This window comes from Narcine bancroftii, chromosome 10, assembly GCF_036971445.1.
Source record: "Narcine bancroftii isolate sNarBan1 chromosome 10, sNarBan1.hap1, whole genome shotgun sequence".
Classification (NCBI taxonomy): Eukaryota; Metazoa; Chordata; class Chondrichthyes; order Torpediniformes; family Narcinidae; genus Narcine; species Narcine bancroftii.
In genome coordinates, this window is record NC_091478.1 from 59,088,287 (window position 1) to 59,110,477 (window position 22,191).

The 22,191-nt window shown below is 48.2% G+C and overlaps 1 protein-coding gene across 3 annotated transcripts in view; it reads right to left on the reverse strand.

The window, feature by feature from the left end:
* The window catches only part of LOC138744601 (RNA-binding Raly-like protein), an 838,833-nt gene that overhangs the window by 37,514 nt on the left and 779,128 nt on the right, over nt 1-22,191 (reverse strand). For 2 of the 3 annotated variants that reach the window (XR_011345644.1, XR_011345643.1), the window contains exon 6: nt 11,996-12,189. Coding sequence is in view for 1 of the 3 variants with exons in the window: in XM_069901004.1 (XP_069757105.1) it covers nt 4,122-4,160; nt 11,996-12,189 (233 nt within the window). In the remaining 2 variants the exon portion in view is untranslated. Of the gene's footprint in view, nt 1-4,092; nt 4,161-11,995; nt 12,190-22,191 lie in introns of all 3 variants that reach the window. The other variant, XM_069901004.1, reaches the window with a different exon arrangement.

A 22,191-nucleotide genomic window follows, 5' to 3' on the forward strand; every position in this document is an offset into this window, starting at 1 on the left:
CTTGCCTAAAGCGTGCTGAAGCGTATGTGTGCCACTTGGGGGTCCTCCCTTGCCTAGAGCAGGCTATGTGTGCCATTTGGGGGTCCTCCCTTGCCTGGAGTGGACAGAGGTGTATGGATGCCACTTGGGTATCCTCCCTTGCCTAAAGCGTGCTGAGACGTATGGATGCCACTTGTGGTCTTCCCTTGCCTAAAGCGTGCTGAGACGTATGGATGCCACTTGGGGGTCCTCCCTTGCCTAAAGCGTGCTGAAGCGTATGTGTGCCACTTGGGGGTCCTCCCTTGCCTAGAACAGGCTATGTGTGCCACTTGGGTATCCTCCCTTGCCTAGAGTGGACTGAGATGTATGGATGCAACTTGGGGTCTTCCATTGCCTAGAGCATGCTGAGGCGTATGTATGGCACTTGGGGTCCTCCCTTGCCTGGAGCGTGCTAAGGTGTATGGATGTCACTTGTGGTCTTCCCTTGCCTAGAGTGTGATGAGGCATATGGATACCACTTGGGGGTCCTCCCTTGCCTGGAGCAGACTGAGGTGTATGGATGCCACTTGGGGTCTTCCCTTGCCAGGAGCAAGCTGAGGTTTATGGATGCCACTTGGGGGTCCTCCCTTGCCTGGAGCGGACTGAGGTGTATGGATGCCACTTGTGGTCTTCCCTTGCCTAAAGCGTGCTGAGACGTATTGATGCCACTTGTGGTCATCCCTTGCCTAAAGCGTGCTGAGACATATGGATGCCACTTGGGGGTCCTCCCTTGCCTAAAGCGTGCTGAAGCGTATGTGTGCCACTTGGGGGTCCTCCCTTGGCTAGAGCAGTCTATGTGTGCCACTTGGGTATCCTCCCTTGCCTAGAGAGGACTGAGATGTATGGATGCCACTTGGGGTCTTCCATTGCCTCGAGCATGCTGAGGCGTATGTATGGCACTTGGGGTCCTCCCTTGCCTGGAGCGTGCTAAGGTGTATGGATGTCACTTGTGGTCTTCCCTTGCCTAGAGTGTGCTGAGGCATATGGATACCACTTGGGGGTCCTCCCTTGCCTGGAGCAGACTGAGGTGTATGGATGCCACTTGGGGTCTTCCCTTGCCTGGAGCGGACTGAGGTGTATGGATGCCACTTGTGGTCTTCCCTTGCCTAAAGCGTGCTGAGACGTATGGATGCCACTTGGGGGTCCTCCCTTGCCTGGAGCAAGCTGAGGTTTATGGATTCCACTTGGGGGTCCTCCCTTGCCTAGAGCAGACTGAGGTGTATGGATGCCACTTGGGGGTCCTCCCTTGCCTAGTGCATGCTGAAGTGTATGGGTGCCACTTGGGGGTCCTCCCTTGCCTAGAGTGGACTGAGGTGTATGGATGTCACTTGTGGTCTTCCCTTGCCTAAAGCGTGCTGAGGTATATGGATGCCACTTTGGGGTCCTCCCTTGCCTGGAGCGGACTGAGGTGTATGGATGCCACTTGGTGTTGTCCCTTGCCTAGAGCGTGCTGAGGTGTATGGATGTCACTTGTGGTCTTCCCTTGCCTAGAGCGTGCTGAGGCATATGGATGCCATTTGGGGGTCCTCCCTTGCCTGGAGTGGACAGAGGTGTATGGATGCCACTTGGGGGTCCTCCCTTGCCTGGAGCAAGCTGAGGTTTATGGATTCCACTTGGGGGTCCTCCCTTTCCTGGAGCAGACTGAGGTGTATGTATGCCACTTGGGGGTCCTCCCTTGCCTAGTGCATGCTGAAGTGTATGGGTGCCACTTGGGGGTCCTCCCTTGCCTAGAGTGGACTGAGGTGTATGGATGTCACTTGTGGTCTTCCCTTGCCTAAAGCGTGCTGAGGTATATGGATGCCACTTTGGGGTCCTCCCTTGCCTGGAGCGGACTGAGGTGTATGGATGCCACTTGGTGTTGTCCCTTGCCTAGAGCGTGCTGAGGTGTATGGATGTCACTTGTGGTCTTCCCTTGCCTAGAGCGTGCTGAGGCATATGGATGCCATTTGGGGGTCCTCCCTTGCCTGGAGTGGACAGAGGTGTATGGATGCCACTTGGGGGTCCTCCCTTGCCTAAAGCATGCTGATGCGTATGTGTGCCACTTGGGGGTCCTCCCTTTCCTAGAGCAGGCTATGTGTGCCACTTGGGTGTCCTCCCTTGCCTAGAGTGGACAGAGCTGTATGGATGCCACTTGGGGTCTTCCATTGCCTAGAGCATGCTGAGGCATATGGATGGCACTTGGGATCCTCCCTTGCCTAGAACGTGCTGAGGTGTATGGATGTCACTTGTGGTCTTCCCTTCCCTAAAGCGTGCTGAGGCGTATGGATGCCACTTGGGGTCTTCCCTTGCCTGGAGCAAGCTGAGGTTTATGGATTCCACTTGGGGGTCCTCCCTTGCCTAGAGCGTGCTGAGGCGTATGGATAAGGCTACGAATCAATTCCAATTGAAAGCACAGGACTGAATCGACAGCTGAGTCAGGGAGTTGTAAAAATACACTGCATAGATTTGTTTAACCCAACTCATCCATTGTCATGTCTGAGGCACTGAAAATTATATTGCAGATTTTGATGATCATTGGTGCTCTTTCTCACTGCGATGATTTATTTCGAGTGAGCCCAGCAGGGTACAGGATAAAGACCATGTTGGGATCAGAATTCTTTTCCAGGAGGAAAGGCCTCACAATGGGATGATGCAGTTGGCACGATGACTTTACAGCGAAAGCCATCGGGTCGAGGGTTCGAATCCCACGCTGTCTGTAAGGAGTTTGTGCAATCTCCGATGTCTGCATGGGTTTTCCCTGGGGGGGGGGGTTTCAGCTTCCTCCCAACATTCAAAAAGTATCGTAGGTGTAGGTTAATTAGGCAGCATGGACTTTTGGGCTGAAAGGGCCTCTCACCGTTCTGTATGGCTGAATTTTAAAAATATATATTTTTGACCCCTTGCGCTTTGCTTTTAAGCTGGAGGAACTTGGCAGGCTAAGCAGCTTTGGTGGTTGGGTTTTAGGTTGGTCTTAATGAAAGGTCCCGGCCTAAAATGTCATCCACTCTTTCCCTCCCACTGATGCTACTCGACCCGCTGAGTTTCTTCAAGGCAGGAAGTGACCAAAACAAAAATGCAGTCGTGACATAATCATCATTGAGTTTCGATACCGCCCAGTGTGGTTTCTTTTTGCTGCTTCACCTTGCCCAATCGTATGGACAGTGTATTGTTATATGTGCATGGGATGGCATGGTTAGAGCAACGCGATTTCCGCGCCAGTGACCTGGGTTTGAATCTGACGATGTCTGTAAGGAGTTTGAACGTTCTCCTCGTGACCTGCGTGGGATTCCTCCAATTGTTCCAATTTTCTCCCGCATTCCAAAGCTGTACTGGGTCGGTTGGTTAATTTGTTGCATGGGTGTATTTGGGCGGCATGAGTACGTGGACCAGAAGGACCCGTTACCCTGCTGTAACTCCAAATTAAACTATCTCCCACGTTACAGCATAGTGGTTCATGCAACGTGATTACAAACCCATGATCTGGGTTCAAATCCAGCGCCCTGGGCAAGAGTTTTGTTTGTTCGCCTCATGGGCTTCATCTGGGAGCTCCGGATTCCTGCCACCCTTCAGAAAAAGTACATGGATTCTCGGTTAATTGGGTATATTTTGGTGGTGTGGGCTCATGGGCCTGAAGTGTCTGTAACTGTGCTGTATCTCTACATTTAAAACTAAGTTACACTTTACACAGAAGTTACTGCTGGGCTGAGTGTAGTGGTTGAAGCCTGGAGGAATGTAATACACCAGACTGACTGAGTGACGGATTGAGTACATCCATGACCCTGGACTCCCCATCCCCTTCTGTGATTCCAGGCCAACTACAACTAGTGTAAGTGCAGAAAACCCATTAATTTTTGATTGGGCATTCGAGCGGTTCTGAGAACATTATAATCCAACTGGTACTCCCTTGTCAGTGTCAGCAACGAGATCAGTGAGCCAGAGTGGTCATGGCTACTGCCAGGACTCCACCTTTGTCTCTATGCAGTGACACTGACTGCCACATTGATCGCTGGTTTGAGGAGCACAGTCCAGACACTGAAATAATCATCTCAGATAGCACGTAGGCCAGCTTAGTGGCAACAGGAAAAGGACACGAACCTGACCCCCGCTGCTTGTGAGGTCTGTTTCTATTGTGTGTCGGGTGTATCCAGAGTATGGTTATTGATCTGGAAGAAAGAAAAGATGAGGGGAGGATTGGGGGAGAAAGAGCACAGTTAATGCACAGGAAGATACTGTGAAGACTCACGGTGCACACCTGGGGCTCTGCCTCAAATCCCACCTCATAGTGCAAGGAAACATGACTCAAGAGTGGAATATCATCCTATTGCTTCCTTATGACAGAGCAGGAGGCCATTCTGGCATCTAGTTGTTTTCAGCTCCCAGAACCTTCCTAGGAACCTGATCTCTCTCACGTGCCCTTTAAACCTCACCACCCATGGACTGGGTAAAAACTTACTCCAGTCAATTAACCTAGCCACTTATACCGACCAATTAAACTGAATGACTTACACAATTTACCCACCAACTTACGCCAATCAATTAACCTACCAGCACACCAGTCATTCAGCCAACCGACACAGTGGTAATTCAACCTCCCAAGCTCCATGTTGTTAGGATGTGGGAGGTGTTATGAACTGTGTGTAACGAGCAGCAATAGACAATGAACCAGTGTTTAATTTTAAAACATTAATTTTATTTCTAGTTCTTAAACTATAATCTTAACTTTTAAACTATCCTTAATACTAAATCTATCCCCAGCTCTGTGTGTGTGTGTGTGAACTGATGGGACGACTGGAGTCGTGGCTGCTACAGACTCACGACTTATCCTTGCATTGCCTTTAAAGAAATGTCCATCCACACGAGCTGTGGTCCAACACTCCTGGTCCTTTTATAGACAAGACTTGAACGGGACAGCCTCCACGAAGCTTCCAAGTCCCTGGCACCAGTCTCTCCAAGTACTTTCTCTGCTCGTCACACTTAAAATGAAGTGGTTTCTCCAAGTGACCTCCACTCAGAATCAAAATGAAGCACTTTGCTTCCCAAAGAGACCTTCCTGGCATAGGTCAATCCACCAAAAAGGCCCAGTCATTCACAGAGCCTGCTTTGCCCTGAATGCCACAAAATGGCTGGCCACAAGAGCTGTTTCAAAGAACTGCTTTCTCTCCAGTGGTCTGAATGGTTCTCCCTCTACAAAAATCACAAGGCCTTTGCAAACGTATTGAATTCTGGAACAGACTGACAAACCTTCCCTCAGTTCTTCCAATGTGTTGAATTATCGCTGGGCTGAGACTTGTGTTGTGCTTGTGTGAAATGTTATATGTTAACTGTGACCATTCAGTTCTTCCTGTATATACTATCCCTTATAGCAATAATCCAATTTTACTAAAACGGGAGCTCATAATAGAGGAAACCCACACGGTCACAGGGAGAACGTGCAGACTCCACGTAAACAGCTCTGGAGCTCAGGATTGAACCCATGTTGCTGGTGCTGGGAGGCAGCAGCACTACCTGCTGTGCCAACCACAGCCCTCATTTCCCCCACCCCCACCTGTGCAATCAGTAGGTTCCAAGCCCCTCTGACTCTCCTCCCATGCCTTCTGTTCCTGAGAACTTTGGTGATGGCAACCCTCTGGATGCTTTGCTCAAGCGGACCTCCTTGCCGAAGATGGCACCAAGGTGCCAATGGACAACTCTCTTCCATTGGCTCAATGTCTCCTCCCCCTCCCCCCCCCCCCCCCCCAAGTCGGGTGCTTCTTCAGTTTGCCTTTCCCTCAGCTACACCTTGCCTCGGCAGTCACTGCCCCGACCCTGCTGACTGCTCTTAGACTCAATCTCTACAGAGGGGAAGCTCTGGAGAGTTACCTTGTGCCAGTGTCTGCAGGCAAGGGACAGAGAAAGCAGTAGAACTCCAGAGAGCGCTTGATAAATATACCCGTGAAACGTCGGCAGAAGAAATTAGAATGAGTGTCACACAGGGGAAAAGAGCCATTTAATTTTAGCTCATGCAATACTTTATGTCCCATACTCCTCATCATCCAGGAGAAACAATTTCCTCTTCAAATTGCCTGAATGATGAAAGCTTTATTTAATAGCCTTGGGCTGCAAATTTCAACAGTCTACATGAAGAGAGCTTGTGACCTAACACTTAATTCTCTGGAGAGCCATCAAAGGCAGAGATCGTCCCTTTATTAAATACCTTTTAAACATGACTGATATCCAGTGCTCATACTGAGTTACAGGGCTCAGAACGTCAGTAGTTTACAACTGCGCTGTCGGATTTAAATTAACCCAACTGCAGGAGGATCCCACACACCCCTCACACAGCGCTCTCTTGAATGATATGTTTAACTGGGTGCTCAAGAAAGCACACTGAGGCTTCAGAGAGGGACTCAGCCTCACGAATGAAAGGAGAGGCCTGGGAGAAGACCCCATAGAAGGGAGACCACAGCACCGGACCGGCGAGGGAAGCACAGAACATAGAACACTGCAGCACAGTAAAGCCCCTTCGGCCCTCAATGTTGTGCCGACCCATATATTCCAACCGACAAAAAAAAACTAAACCCTTTCTACCTCGTAACCTTGTTTTTCATCATTTATGTGCCTGTCTAAGAGTCTCTTAGGTGCCCTTAATGTTTCAGCCTCTACCACCCTTCCTGGCAAGACATTCCAGTCACCCACAACTCTGTGTAAAAGACTTACCCCTAAACTTTACTCCCTTCACTGTGTACAGATGTCCTCTGGTGTTTGCTACTTCCACCCTGGGAAGAAGGCTCTGGCTGCCGAGCCCTCTCAGAATCTTGTAGATCTTTATTAAATCACCCCTATCCTTCTTCACTCCAGAGTCTTGGTAAATCTCCTCTGCACCCTCTCCATAGCTTCCACATCCTTCCTACAATGAGGTGACCAGAAATGAACACAATACTCCAAGTGGGGTCTCACCAGAGATTTACAGAGCCACAACGTGACCCCCTCAGTGGTCGTAGGACCACACAGGGCACTAGAGATGGGAGACTGAAGGACTTACAGCAGTCTGAGGGCTACTGGAGACCAGCTCATGGGAACCAGGTATTAGGACCAGGGTCTGAGAGGGTACCGAGGGCAAGAAGAGCTCCAAAAGGGCCTTGGGGTTTAAAGTTTCCTGACGGTTTGGATCTGGAAGCCCGGGTTCACCAATTGAACGGACAGGAAACCATACAGCTGCATGGGTTGTGAGAGTGAATGAGGCGAATCCACAGACAATCGATGTCTTTGAAGGGACCTCCTTTTGCATGTATATCTTAGGGGGCGCCGGGCTAGTAGCACCTCTTCGTGTGCTTTTACAGCAGGCAAAGGTTGATGAACTTTGTGCCTTATTATACTTTGAGTGTCAGTACACCCATAAAGGAACGAAGGGACGAGGACATCTGATGTCTCAAAGGTTTCAATAGATGCCAACGGCTCACAGCGCAGTGTGTGGAGGTGATTTCCCCAAGTTGGTTCTCGTGAATTAGCGAGGTTCAGCCCTGACTGGGCTTGGAAAATAGCGGAAGGAACCCAAGTTAAATGACAACCCATCAATGGGTGGAGCAGCATCAACGGGAGAAGAGGAAGGGTTGACGTTTCAGTTTAGGACCCATTACCAAGCCGAGATATCGACCATCTCCCACTGGTGCTGCTCGACCTGCTGAGTTCCTACCACAGATTGTTCCTTGCTCCAGATTCCAACATCCATATCTGCATTCCAACATTTAGGGTAATTGGTTATCAATAACCCTAAATTGATAATAATCCTTCTGGTGTGAAGGGAAGGACTCAATGGAAGGTGACTGTGTGGTGATACAACCAGCCGGACTGTCTGTGACTGCCTGTGCCCTACTGCAGAGGGTGACCCACTGTACCGGCGGGGGGTACCTGGGAGACTGGGTCCACCTACACCCTGCCAATCATTGGGGCCCCACGTAAAGATCACAAGAAAAAAGAATAGAAGCAGGCCATTTACCCACTGAGCCTGCTCCCTGAGCTGAACTGCTCTCGCATTCAGTTCCAAGTTCCGGCCTTGTCCCCATATCCCATGACACCCTGACTAATTAGATACGTATCAATTTCCCCTTTAAATTCCCCCAATGATCCGGCCTCCACAGCTGCATGTAGCAACAAATTCCACAAATCCACTATCCTCTGGCTAAAAACTTTCTCCTCATCTTTGTTGTAAATTGGTACTTTTTAATTCTAAGACTGTGCTCTCTTGTCCTGGAATCACCCAACAGGGGAAACATCTTATTTACATCTACTCTGTCCAATCCATTCATTATTTGACATGTTTCTATGAGATCCCCTCTCATTCTCCTATATCCTGATGAATAGGGTACAAGAGCCACTAAGCGTTCCTCATACATTATCCTTCTCATTCCTGGAATCATTCTGGTAAACCTCCTCTGTCCCCTCTCCAACCTTGCTATATCCTTTCTAAGATATGGGGCCCAAAACTGCACACAGTTACTCCAAATGAGGTTTCACCAGTGCCCCATAGAGTCTCATCAATACCTCTTTTTTCTTGTACAAAATCACCTTTGAAACAAATGCCAACATAGCATTCGCCTTCTTTTCCGCCAATCAAACCTGGCGCTCAACTTTCAGGTTATCCTGTAATGAGGACCCACAGTCCATTTGTGCTTCTGAGGTTTGAATTTTCTCCCCATCTAAAAAATAATCTGACCATTTATTTCCTCGACCAAAGTGCACAAACGTACATTTCTCAACATTATATCGCATCTGCCATTTCTTCGCTGTCCAAAATCTTTCTGCAAGTTTTCAATTTTTTCTACACTTCGTACTCTACCACCCATCTTGGCGTCATCTGCAAACTTTGCCACGAACTCATTTAATCCACAATCTCAATCATCAATGTACATTGTAAAAAGAAGCGGCCCCAACATCGACCTCTGCAGAACACCACTAGTAACATGCAATCAGAACAGGTTCCCTTTATTCCCATCCTTTGCTTCCTGCCTATCAGCAATGCTCCACCCGTGTAATTCCATGGGCTCTCATCTTATTAAGCAGCCTCTTCTGTGACACCTTATCGAAGGCTTTTTGAAAATCCAAATACACAACATCCACAGCCTCTCCCTTGTCCATCCTACTTGAGATTTCCTCAAAATATTCCAATAGGTTGGTCAGGTGGGATCTTCATGAGACCGATCATGCCATGCACGTTGTAGTATTCCATAACCTCGTCCTTGAGGATCGACTCCAATATCTTTACAACTATAAAGTCGGACTAATAGGCCTATAATTTCCTTTTTCTGTCTCCCTCCTTTCTTAAACAGCGGAATTACATTTGCGACCTTCCAATCCTTGGGAACCAACCTGAGCCTCTATTGATTTCTGGAAAATCAATTCCAATGTCTCTACAATCTCCAAGGCCACCTCCTTTAGAACCCACCCAGTTCTTGTGTAGGCAGCAGAGCAGATGGAGCCAGAAAGGATACAGAACCTTGTGGGCAAGGTTTAAGCAGATTAAAGCCTTCGTAGTTTGAGTTTCTTTGTTCGCACTGCAGTGTACCACAGACTCCAAAAATTGAAGAAGGACTTTATATTGCACATTTGGAATCCCCCAAGCCTTTAGGAACAGTGTATTCTCAGCAGTAATGCACAAGGTGCAACAGCTAATTCAACAGAGACTGATCCATCTTTTACACGGAAGCCTCTGCCTTCGAGATAAGGCCTGACCTTAAGTTTGATCAATGGGTAAGATCCATCTGTGATAAACGGGCAATCAATGTGACGGCTGTGGAAGTTGAGTGACTGACAAAAGGAGGAAAAGACTGGAGATGGAGGCATGAAATGAGAATTAAAATCATTGCAATGCAGGAAATCCGAAACAAAATGGGAAACACTCGGCAGGTCAGACAGGGGAGGGGAAGGTTCAGCAACTCCAATTGACCGAACAGTTCCTCAATCTAAACAACGAGGGCGACTTCTCACTCCACAGGTGCTGCTGTCTCCAGCGGTACATTTGTTAAGCAAGACAATCTGCCGATGCTGCCGTCTAGTACACAGATGCAGTGCACAAGCGTGCCGGAGAAACATAGCAGGTCACGCAGCATCCAAAAGAAATGAAAGGCAGTTGACTTGTCGGGCCTGAACCCTTTGTTGGGAATGTGGAAAAACAGGAATGTGCCTGAGTAAACCCTACCATTTTATTTAGGAGTCCACCTGATAGAGAGGTAAGGCCCAAAACATTGATTGCAGTTTATGTTCTATGGAAGCTGCGTGATCTGTTGCATTTCTCCAGCACCATGTGTTTTTATTAAAGACAAAAGCATCTCCTTTGAGTGTGAATGAGGTATGCTGCCTCACTGGTCTGATACTGGATTTCAAAATGGTCAGGGACCCTGGGAAAAGAAAGCTTGTGATGAGACGTGAAAACGCAAGTTGAATTAATTTCCGACACAGGAACTGTTCCAAATGTTTACTCAGAAGTCCCTTTTCCACTGGCACTCTGTCCCAGGAATTAACTGGGAGTTTACTGGAATGGGGTCCAGTGAAAAAGGAACACTGTCCGAATGCTGGCATCAAATCACGTCATTTCACGCCAGGGATTTTCCATCTCTATCCCTGCTCGTGCTGATAAAGGGACAGCAGAAAGTCACCCGTAGGACACTCTGATCCCCGGGGATGAGGTGCGTCCCAGTGGAAACGGCACCAAAGGCCTCCTATCCAGGGACACTGCATGACGAATTAACTGGGATGCCTATGGAAAAAGGGGCTAGAGAGTGGCAGGTGCCTGAAATGCGTTGCTCAGGGTGGTGGTGGAGGCTGGTACAATAGGGACGTTCAAGAAAAATAGAGGGTTATGAATGTGTGCTAAGGAAGGGTTAGATTCTTGTGGGGTTGGTTTATATCAGTCGACACAACATGATGGGCTGAATGGCCTGTACAGTGCTATAATGTTCTATGTTTTCCATGTTATATGACAATATGGTGACCACAGCATTGCTACAATGCCAAAAAACCAGGTTCAAATCCGGCACTGTCTGTAAGGAGTTTGTATGTTCTTCCTATGTCCGTGTAGATTTCTCCAAGTGCTCCAATTTTCTACTACATTGTATGGGGGTGGGGGATGGTAGGTTAATGGTGTGTAATTGGGCAGCGTGGGCTCATGGGTCATTTCCACTGTGCTGCATCGCTGAAATTTTAAATGAAAATGGACAAAATGCCACCAATGCCCACGGTGACTTCCATAGAATGGAACTGATTGCGTGTGTGCTGCAGTGGCGTACTCGGGGAATCAGGGCTCCGCTGCAGCCGCATGTGGCCAGCCAACAGTGCGGGAGAGCAGTGCATTCTTTGGGGATGGAGAAAGGCGAGAGAAGATGGGAGCTTCAGCCTCGAGATGAAGAAGAGGATGATGAGCATGTGCTTGTGGGTCAAATGAAGCAGAGAGAGGGAGAAGCAAGCAGTATCTCTTTTTAGACTGACGCAGTGAAGGAATGGTGGTGGACATCTCAGTCTGGATGGCATGCGAGTTAGAGGAGACCCTCACCTTTGGAGGGAGAGGTTTCAGGTTTTGGGGAAAGGGGAGGGTATAGTAGAGTCTGTACAATCCCAACACCACCCCCTCCTGTGTTTCCAGAGAGGGGGGAGGGGACCTGACACATTCAGCCCCTTCACCGCTGTGTGCATCATGTGCCTCAGCTCCCCCCAGCAAGTGCCCCTGCGAACCACCGAGTCCCCTCCACTCCATGGACAAGGGACCCAGGATGATGAGCAAGGTCCCTTCCAGGATCCACACCTTCTGAACTGAGGAACGCCGCGGAACCTTTGACACATCTGGGTCAAGGACCTCTGTACCCATTTTCACTGGGGGGACTGCAGCGGTTCATCCCCCCACCCCTTCCACGGGTAGCGAGAAACGGGCAATGAACGCTAGTTTTTCACACAGAATGAGCCACTAAATGGGAAGGGTAACTTCATCGAGGCAGGGAGCACCTCAGTTTGATCAAGGAGCTTCACTCACCGGTTCATCCATGCCTTCCTCATCAAAGTCATCCTCCACTCCCTCACCCTCCTCCAAGGTGTCGTCTCCTTCCAGCTCTCTGCCATCCACAGCCTCTCCCTCCGTCTGGTCATCGGTCGCGGTGTGGTCTGCATTCTCCACTACCTCTCCACCTCCGTCATGCCTCTGTGCTGGGGCCACATCAGCCTTTGGCTCTGCAAAGATCAGCCTGTTACCATCAGGGTCAGCTCCCTGCCAGCAGATTTCCCCCCCCCCCCCAACAAGTGGTAAATGTCCCCTCACCCCACCCCCCCAACACCACAGTCCCCCTGGCTGTACCGCGGCACCACGGAAAACCTGCCCCCACACCTGTCAGGCAGATCTTGGCCCTACCTCGGCATCACTGGCAAACCCACCACTGCTCTGCAATCCCCCCTTGCCACACTACAGCAAATGCTCCCCCCCCCCCATGGTCATGCAGACACCTCCGATTTCCCCCTCACATGGGACAGAGCGGGCTCTCTAACAGGAATGCTAACTTGGTGGCATCTGATTGTATTGGAGATTGGGAACCAAGAGCTCGGGGGGTCAGCACTGGAATGGACAGGAGGCCTTGCGGCTGCAGGAGGTGAGTCTATAGACACTCGATGTCTCCAAAGTTGCTCTTTTGCTTCTCATTGGTGGGGGCGCTGGGCAAGTGGCACTTCCCTGTACACTTGTATGGGGAAAATAAACAATTTCTGTGCATGTCATGGACGTGACCAGAAAGGAACCTTGAGCTTGAATGGTGCTCACTGTAGAACATTGCTTTTAGACCAACCCAGTGGTGCACCTCCCAGTCCGGATGGCGTGCAAGTTGGAGGAGAACCTGAAGTGGCAGAGGTCCCACCATCCCTCATCCTTGGAGGGAGAGGCCTTGGGTTTGGGGAGGTGCAGTGGAGTCTGTACAATCCCAACCCCACCCCCTTCTTTTGTTCCAGTACAGGGACCAGCCGTGATGTTATCCCTTGGGAACCGCAAAATGGTAACTGGCATCATATTTATGCAGCATCTTCCTCCCACTATTTTCTTTTTCCTTTCTCCTTTGGTCCTTATCGAGTTTCTCCATAACGGCAGTCACATTATCCCATCAATCCTGTGCAGTAATGCCAGACAATCCCACGTTTGTACTGAAACATTTCACTCATGCTCTTAAACAGGGTCCTGTAGGCATGAAACATCTTCCCTACATCTACCCCAATAAAACCCTGCATGATCTTCACGATCCTGAGGCAATCTCAGCAAACATTTTTCTGGGAACAAACCCCAACCCCCTTCAATCTTCCTGTAGGTCAAGGGTTGTGAAGAAGTTCACCTCAAATCCATTCTGCTACTAGTTAAATGGGAAAATTCTATGAATAGAAGCAGGTGTATCCATAAGGTTCAAAAGATAGGGAGGATTTGGAAGAATATGGACAAATGCAAGCAGATGGAATTAGCCCAGAATGCCAACTTGGTGAGCATGGCTGAAGGGCCTGTTCTGTTCTGTGTAACTCGTTGAATGAATATGAGAAATCAATGGAGCCATAGAGCGATACAAGACAGGAACAAACCCTTCCACCTGTCGCGACCATGCTGACCACCCACCATCCATTCACACTGATCCTACATTTGTCGGCCTCTATTTGATTATCTGAAGGGGCTGCACCTCACGTTCTGGCTGCAATTCAGTCCCATACTCCTGATCGTCAGTCACCCAGTGAGGAAGGGAGTGGTTCGCTTGGAGGATCTCCTGGTTGGTTCATTCTTGGGCCTGACCAAGTTGGCTATCCACAGATCAAGGCATCAAAAGCGTTCAGCTCAGGCTGACTGCCTGCCCATCTTCCAGGGCTGCATCTGTGGATGTAGTTCCCTGGAGAAGGAGTATGCAGCTTGCATGGGTATGCTAAGGGATTTCTGGAAAAGGTAGGCACCTCAGGGGCTCGAGTATGTTTTGGATAGTGATGACCGAGTTGTAATTTGAATGCGAAAATAGTGTGTAAGCAAAGCTCTGTAATGTATTAATGTGTTTTATTGAATAAACCACATTTGTTAAAGGAAAGATATCCTACATTCGACCTACTTTTCCATTCTCCCCACGTATCCCATTAACTCATCCCATTACTCATCAGTAAATGCATGGTTGGCTAATCGCTGATGACTTTCTGGCCATATTTGGGTATGAGGCTGAGGAGATGGTGGACTGCAGGGAGACTGTGAGTGTGGTCTTATAAGAGCCAACATAAAACAAGAGCCCGCTCGCTCTCCATGCATCACCTTTGAGGGCTGAGCTCTCTGGCCCAGTTTCATCCCCAACACCTCGAGGTGAGTGAGTAGGTTAGTTTTCCCTGTTGACATTGATCGCTAAAAGGAACTCTCGATGTGCCTCAAGAAGCCTTCCAACGCACAGAGGTCATGAGGGTCACATCAAAAAGCAAACTCACTCCTTGGTTTCTGCATTGCTTGGATCACCCTTTCCATACAAGTCTGAACAGTATTTAGAGTCATCCAGACAGGCCCTTCAGCCCAACACCCACATCGACCAAAATGTCCCAGCCACACTCGTCCCACTTGGCTCATATCTCTCTAAACCCATCCTACTCAGGTAAATGTTCAAATGTTTATTGAATGTTACAATAGCACTTGCCTCAACCCCCTTCTCTGACAGCCCGATCATACAAACACCACCCTCTGCATAAAAATGTAACCCCTCAGATTCCTGGTAAATATCTCTCCCTCACTTTAAACCTACATCCGCAGGTTTTCGATCCCCCTACTCTGGGCAAAAGACTCTGGGTGTTCACCCAATCTATTCCTCTCATAATTTCTTTGTTATTTATTTATCTATCCTTTTATACATCGAACATTACAGCACAGTACAGGCCCTTCGGCACATGATGATGTGCCGACCTATGTAAACCTACTCCTCACTTCCCTTACCTCACACCCCTAGCCCTCTATTTTTCATACATTTGCATGCCTATTGTAATGTAGGTAAATATTGGGAGATAATTGATCAAATTAGAGAAGGTTACATACATACACACATTTAGTGTGGTGTGTGGGGTTGTGTGGTGTGTGGCATTAGTGTACTGTTGGGGGGTGGTGTGATGTGTGGGGAATTGTGCTGTGTGGGGTAGTGTGGTTTGTGTGGGATAGTGTGGTGTATGGAGTAGCTGTGTGGAAGGTAGCGCGGTGTGTGGGGTAGTGTGTTGTGGGGATAGTGTGGTGTGTGGGGTAGTTGGTGTGTGGAGTAGTATGGTGTGTGGGAGCAGTGTGGTGTGTGAGGTAGTGTGGGGTAATGTGGTATGTGGGGCTCGTGTTGTGTGTATGCATTTAGTGTGTGGGATAGTGATGTGTGTGAGGTAGTGATGTGCGGAAAGACCTCAACAATGAAGACGTTGTTTACATCCGGTACCGCATGGATGGCAGTCTCTTCAATCTGAGGCTCCTGGAAGCTCACATCAAGACACAAGAGCAACTTGTCCGTGAACTATTCTTTGCAGACGATGCCGCTTTAGTTGCCCATTCAGAGCCAGCTCTTCAGCGCTTGACGTCCTGTTTTGCGGAAACTGCCAAAATGTTTGGCCTGGAAGTCAGCCTGAAGAAAACTGAGGTCCTCCATCAGCCAGCTCCCCACCATGACTACCAGCCCCCCCACATCTCCATCGGGCACACAAAACTCAAAACGGTCAACCAGTTTACCTGTCTCGGCTGCACCATTTCATCGGATGCAAGGATCGACAACGTGATAGACAACAGACTCGCCAAGGCAAATAGCGCCTTTGGAAGACTACACAAAAGAGTCTGGAAAAACAACCAACTGAAAAACCTCACAAAGATTAGCATATACAGAGCCGTTGTCATACCCACACTCCTGTTTGGCTCCGAATCATGGGTCCTCTACCGGCATCACCTACGGCTCCTAGAACGCTTCCACCAGTGTTGTCTCCGCTCCATCCTCAACATTCATTGGAGCGACTTCATCACCAACATCGAAGTACTCGAGATGGCAGAGGCCGACAACATCGAATCCACGCTGCTGAAGGTCCAACTGCGCTGGGTGGGTCACGTCTCCAGAATGGAGGACCATCGCCTTCCCAAGATCGTGTTATATGGCGAGCTCTCCACTGGCCACTGAGACAGAGGTGCACCAAAGAGGTACAAGGACTGCCTAAAGAAATCTCTTGGTGCCTGCCACATTGACCACCGCCAGTGGGCTGATATCGCCTCAAACCGTGCATCTTGGCGCCTCACAGTTCGGCAGGCAGCAACCTCCTTTGAAGAAGACTGCAGAGCCCACCTCACTGTCAAAAGACAAAGGAGGAAAAACCCAACACCCAACCCCAACGAACCAATTTTCCCTTGCAACCGCTGCAACCGTGTCTGCCTGTCCCGCATCGGACTTGTCAGCCACAAACGAGCCTGCAGCTGACGTGGACATTACCCCTCCATAAATCTTTGTCCGCGAAGCCAAGCCAAAGAAAGAAAAATGTGTACTAAGTGTGATGTGTTTGGGGTAGTGTGGTATGTGGGGCTAGTGTTGTGTGTGTGGGTATCGTATGTGGGGTAGTGATGTGTGATAGTGATGTGTGTGCGGTAGTGTGGTGTGTATAGGGTAGTGTGGTGTGTGTAGTTAGTGTGATGTGTTTGTGGTAGTGTGGTGTGTTGGGGGTAGTGTGGTGTGGGGTAGTGTGGTGTGGGGTAGTGTGGTGTGTGTTGGTAATGTGGTATGTGGGGCTAGTGTTTTGTGTGTGGGTGTAGTGTGTGGAGTAGTGATAAGTGTGGGGTAGAGTGGTGTGTGTAGTTAGTGTGATGTGTGGGGGTAGTGTGCTGTGTGGGGTAGTGTGTTGTATGGGGGTACTGTGGTGTGTGTGTGTGTGGGGTAGTGTGGTCTGTGGGGTTATTGTGGTGTGCGTGGGGTAGTGTGGTGTTTGGGAGCAATGTGGTCCATGTATGGTAGTGTGGTCTGTGTGGGGTAGGGTTGTGTCTGGGGCCACTGTTGTGCGTGGGGGTAGTGGTGTGTGTGTGTGTTTGTGTGGAAGGGGGGTAATGTGTTGTATGTGGGATTGTGTGGTGTGTGGGTAGTGTGGTGTATAGGGGTAGTTTGGTGTGTGTGGGGTAGTTTGGTGTGTGGGGGTAGTGTGGTGTGTGAGGGTAGTGTGGTGTGTGGGGTAGTGAGGTTTGTGGGGTTGTGTGGTGTGTGGGGAAGTGTGGTGTGTGGGGTAGTTGGTGTATGTGGGGTAATGTGGTATGTGGGGCTAGTGTTGTGTGTGTGGGCATGGTATGTGTAAGGTCGAGTGGTGTATGTAGTTAGTGTGATGTGTTTGGGGTAGTGTGGTGTGTGTGGGGTAGTTTGGTGTGTGGGGGTAGTGTGGTGTGTGAGGGTAGTGTGGTGTGTGGGGTAGTGAGGTTTGTGGGGTTGTGTGGTGTGTGGGGGAAGTGTGGTGTGTGGGGTAGTGTGGTGTGTGTGGGGTAATGTGGTATGTGGGGCTAGTGTTGTGTGTGTGGGCATGGTATGTGTAAGGTCGAGTGGTGTATGTAGTTAGTGTGATGTGTTTAGGGTAGTGTGGTGTGTGTGGGGTAGTGTGATGTGTGGGGTAGTGTGGTGTGTGTGGGGTAGAGGTGTGTGGGGTAGTGTGGTGTGCGTGGGGTAGTGTGGTGTGTGTGGGTAGAGTGGTGTGTGTGGGTATGGTGTGGTGTGTGTGGGGATGATGTGATGTGTGTGGGGTAGTGTGGTGTGTGTGGGGTAGTGTGGTGTGTGTGGGGTAGAGGTGTGTGGGGTAGTGTGGTGTGTGTGGGGTAGTGTGGTTTGTGGGGTAGAGTGGTGTGTGTGGGTATGGTGTGGTGTGTGTGGGGATAGTGTGATGTGTGTGGGGTAATGTGGTGTGTGTGGGGTAGTGTGGTGTGTGTGGGGTAGAGGTGTGTGGGGTAGTGTGGTGTGCGTGGGGTAGTGTGGTGTGTGTGGGTAGTGTGGTGTGTGTGGGGTAGTGTGGCATGTGGGGTAGTGTGGTTTGTGGGGTAGAGTGGTGTGTGTGGGTATGGTGTGGTGTGTGTGGGGATGGTGTGATGTGTGTGGGGTAGTGTGGTGTGTGTGGGAGAGTGTGGTGTGTGTGGGGTAATGTGGTATGTGGGACTACTGTTGTGTGTGTGGGTGTAGTGTGTGGGGTGGTGTGGTGTGTGTAGGGTAGAGTGGTGTATGTAGTTAGTGTGATGTGTTTGGGGTAGTGTGGTTTGTGGGGTAGTGTGGTGTGTGTGGGTAGTGAGGTGTGTATGGGGTAGTGTGGTGTGTGGGGGAAGTGTTTTGTGTGGGGTAATGTGGTGTGTGGGGTAGTGTGGTTTGTGGGGTAGAGTGGTGTGTGTGGGAATGGTGTGGTGTGTGTGGGGATGGTGTGATGTGTGTGGGGTAGTGTGGTGTGTGTGGGGTAATGTGGTATGTGGGACTACTGTTGTGTGTGTGGGTGTAGTGTGTGGGGTAATGTGGTGTGTGTAGGATAGAGTGGTGTATGTAGTTAGTGTGATGTGTTTGGGCTAGTGTGGTGTGTGGGGTAGTGTGCTGTGTATGGGTAGTGTGGTGTGTGTGGGGTAGTGTGGTGTGTGGGGGAAGTGTTTTGTGTGGGGTAATGTGGTGTGTGTGGGATAGTGTGGTGTGTGGGGTAGTGTGGTGTGTGTGGGATAGTGTGGTGTGTGTGGGGTAGTGTGGTGTGTGGGGGGTAGTGTGGTGTGTGGGGTAGTGTGGTGTGTGTGGGTAGTGTGGTGTGTTTGGGGTTGGTGTGGTGTGTGGGGCTCCGATGGTGCATGGCGGTGGAGTGTTTTATGGGGGTAGAGTTGTGTGTGAGTTAGTGTCGTGTTCATGGTTGGTTTTGTTACTTTGATCCTATGATTAGGGATAATGTCATGTTTAGGTGTTTTGTGGAATTCATAGGTTTTGTCGTGTTCTGGGGAATTTCGGTGAGGTGTCTGTTATGTAGTATTAATCAGTAGTACAGCTTTCATGCAAGATGTGGTGATTAGGATTGTGGATTATGTGGTAAGTTATAAACTAGCAGACGTGGGTGTGAGAGGTGGTAGCAGTGGTATGCTTGGGACTGGTGTTTTTGATGTGGTGAGTTTGGGGGTATGATGTGTGGTTGCATTGCAGTGTTCAGTTGTAGTGGAGTATTCATTTGTAGAACAGTATTCATTTTTAGAGCAGTGTTCAGTTGTAGAACAGTGTTCAGTTGTAGAGCCGTGTTCAGTTGTAGAACAGTGTTCAGTTGTAGAGCCGTGTGCAGTTGTAGAACAGTGTTTAGTTGAAGAACAGTGTTCAGTTGTAGTGCAGTGTTCAGTTGTTGTGCAGTGTTCAGTTGTAGAAGTGTTTAGTTGAAGAACAGTGTTCAGTTGTAGTGCAGTTCAGTTGAAGAGCAGTGTTCAGTTGTAGAATAGTGTTCAGTTGTTGTGCAGTGTTCAGTTGTAAAGCAGCGTTCAGATGTAGAGCTGTTCAGTTGTAGAAGTGTTTAGTTGTAGAGCAGTGTTCAGTTTTAGAACAGTGTTTAGATGAAAATGAAGAGCAGTGTTCAGTTGTTGTGCAGTGTTCAGTTGTAATGCAGTGTTCAGTTGTAGTGCAGTGTTCAGTTGTAGATCATGTTCAGATGTAGAGCAGTGTACAATTGTAGTGCAGAGTTCAGTTGTAGAACAGTGCTTAGTTGAAGAACAGTGTTCAGTTGTAGTGCAGTTCAGTTGAAGAGCAGTGTTCAGTTGTAGAGCAGTGTTCAGTTGTAGAGCAGTGTTCAGATGTAGAGCTGTTCAGTTGTAGAAGTGTTTAGTTGTAGAGCAGTGTTCAGTTTTATAACAGTGTTTAGATGAAGATGAAGAGCAGTATTCAGTTGTTGTGCAGTGTTCAGTTGTAATGCAGTGTTCCGATGTAGAGCAGTGTTCAGTTGTAGTGCAGTGTTCAGTTGTAGAACAGTGTTTAGTTGAAGAACAGTGTTCAGTTGTAATGCAGTGTTCAGATGTAGAGCAGTGTTCAGTTGTAGTGCAGTGTTCAGTTGTAGAACAGTGTTTAGTTGAAGAACAGTGTTCAGTTGTAGTGCAGTGTTCAGTTGTAGAGCAGTATTCAGTTGTAGAACATGTTCAGATGTAGAGCAGTGTTCAGATGTAGAGCTGTTCAGTTGTAGAAGTGTTTAGTTGTAGAGCAGTGTTCAGTTTTATAACAGTATTTAGATGAAGATGAAGAGCAGTATTCAGTTGTTGTGCAGTGTTCAGTTGTAATGCAGCGTTCAGATGTAGAGCAGTGTTCAGTTGTAGTGCAGTGTTCAGATGTAGAGCAGTGTTCAGTTGTAGTGCAGTGTTCAGTTGTAGAACAGTGTTTAGTTGAAGAACAGTATTCAGTTGTAGTGCAGTGTTCAGTTGTAGAAAAGTGTTCAGTTGTAGAACAGTGTTCAGTTGTAGTGCAATGTTCAGTTGTAAAGCAGTGTTTAGTTGTAGAGCAGTATTCAGTTGTAGAACATGTTCAGATGTAGAGCAGTGTACAATTGTAGTGCAGAGTTCAGTTGTAGAACAGTGTTCAGTTGTAGTGCAGTGTTCAGTTGTAGAACAGTGTTTAGTTGAAGAACAGTGTTCAGTTGTAGTGCAGTGTTCAGTTGTAGAAAAGTGTTCAGTTGTAGAACAGTGTTCAGTTGTAGTGCAATGTTCAGTTGTAAAGCAGTGTTTAGTTGTAGAGCAGTATTCAGTTGTAGAACATGTTCAGATGTAGAGCAGTGTACAATTGTAGTGCAGAGTTCAGTTGTAGAACAGTGCTTAGTTGAAGAACAGTGTTCAGTTGTAGTGCAGTTCAGTTGAAGAGCAGTGTTCAGTTGTAGAGCAGTGTTCAGATGTAGAGCTGTTCAGTTGTAGAAGTGTTTAGTTGTAGAGCAGTGTTCAGTTTTATAACTGTGTTTAGATGAAGATGAAGAGCAGTATTCAGTTGTTGTGCAGTGTTCAGTTGTAATGCAGTGTTCAGATGTAGAGCAGTGTTCAGTTGTAGTGCAGTGTTCAGTTGTAGAACAGTGCTTAGTTGAAGAACAGTGTTCAGTTGTAGTGCAGTTCAGTTGAAGAGCAGTGTTCAGTTGTAGAATAGTGTTCAGTTGTTGTGCAGTGTTCAGTTGTAAAGCAGCGTTCAGATGTAGAGCTGTTCAGTTGTAGAAGTGTTTAGTTGTAGAGCAGTGTTCAGTTTTAGAACAGTGTTTAGATGAAAATGAAGAGCAGTGTTCAGTTGTTGTGCAATGTTCAGTTGTAATGCAGTGTTCAGTTGTAGTGCAGTGTTCAGTTGTAGATCATGTTGAGATGTAGAGCAGTGTACAATTGTAGTGCAGAGTTCAGTTGTAGAACAGTGCTTAGTTGAAGAACAGTGTTCAGTTGTAGTGCAGTTCAGTTGAAGAGCAGTGTTCAGTTGTAGAGCAGTGTTCAGTTGTAGAGCAGTGTTCAGATGTAGAGCTGTTCAGTTGTAGAAGTGTTTAGTTGTAGAGCAGTGTTCAGTTTTATAACAGTGTTTAGATGAAGATGAAGAGCAGTATTCAGTTGTTGTGCAGTGTTCAGTTGTAATGCAGTGTTCCGATGTAGAGCAGTGTTCAGTTGTAGTGCAGTGTTCAGTTGTAGAACAGTGTTTAGTTGAAGAACAGTGTTCAGTTGTAATGCAGTGTTCAGATGTAGAGCAGTGTTCAGTTGTAGTGCAGTGTTCAGTTGTAGAACAGTGTTTAGTTGAAGAACAGTGTTCAGTTGTAGTGCAGTGTTCAGTTGTAGAGCAGTATTCAGTTGTAGAACATGTTCAGATGTAGAGCAGTGTTCAGATGTAGAGCTGTTCAGTTGTAGAAGTGTTTAGTTGTAGAGCAGTGTTCAGTTTTATAACAGTATTTAGATGAAGATGAAGAGCAGTAATCAGTTGTTGTGCAGTGTTCAGTTGTAATGCAGCGTTCAGATGTAGAGCAGTGTTCAGTTGTAGTGCAGTGTTCAGATGTAGAGCAGTGTTCAGTTGTAGTGCAGTGTTCAGTTGTAGAACAGTGTTTAGTTGAAGAACAGTATTCAGTTGTAGTGCAGTGTTCAGTTGTAGAAAAGTGTTCAGTTGTAGAACAGTGCTTAGTTGAAGAACAGTGTTCAGTTGTAGTGCAGTTCAGTTGAAGAGCAGTGTTCAGTTGTAGAAAAGTGTTCAGTTGTAGAACAGTGTTCAGTTGTAGTGCAATGTT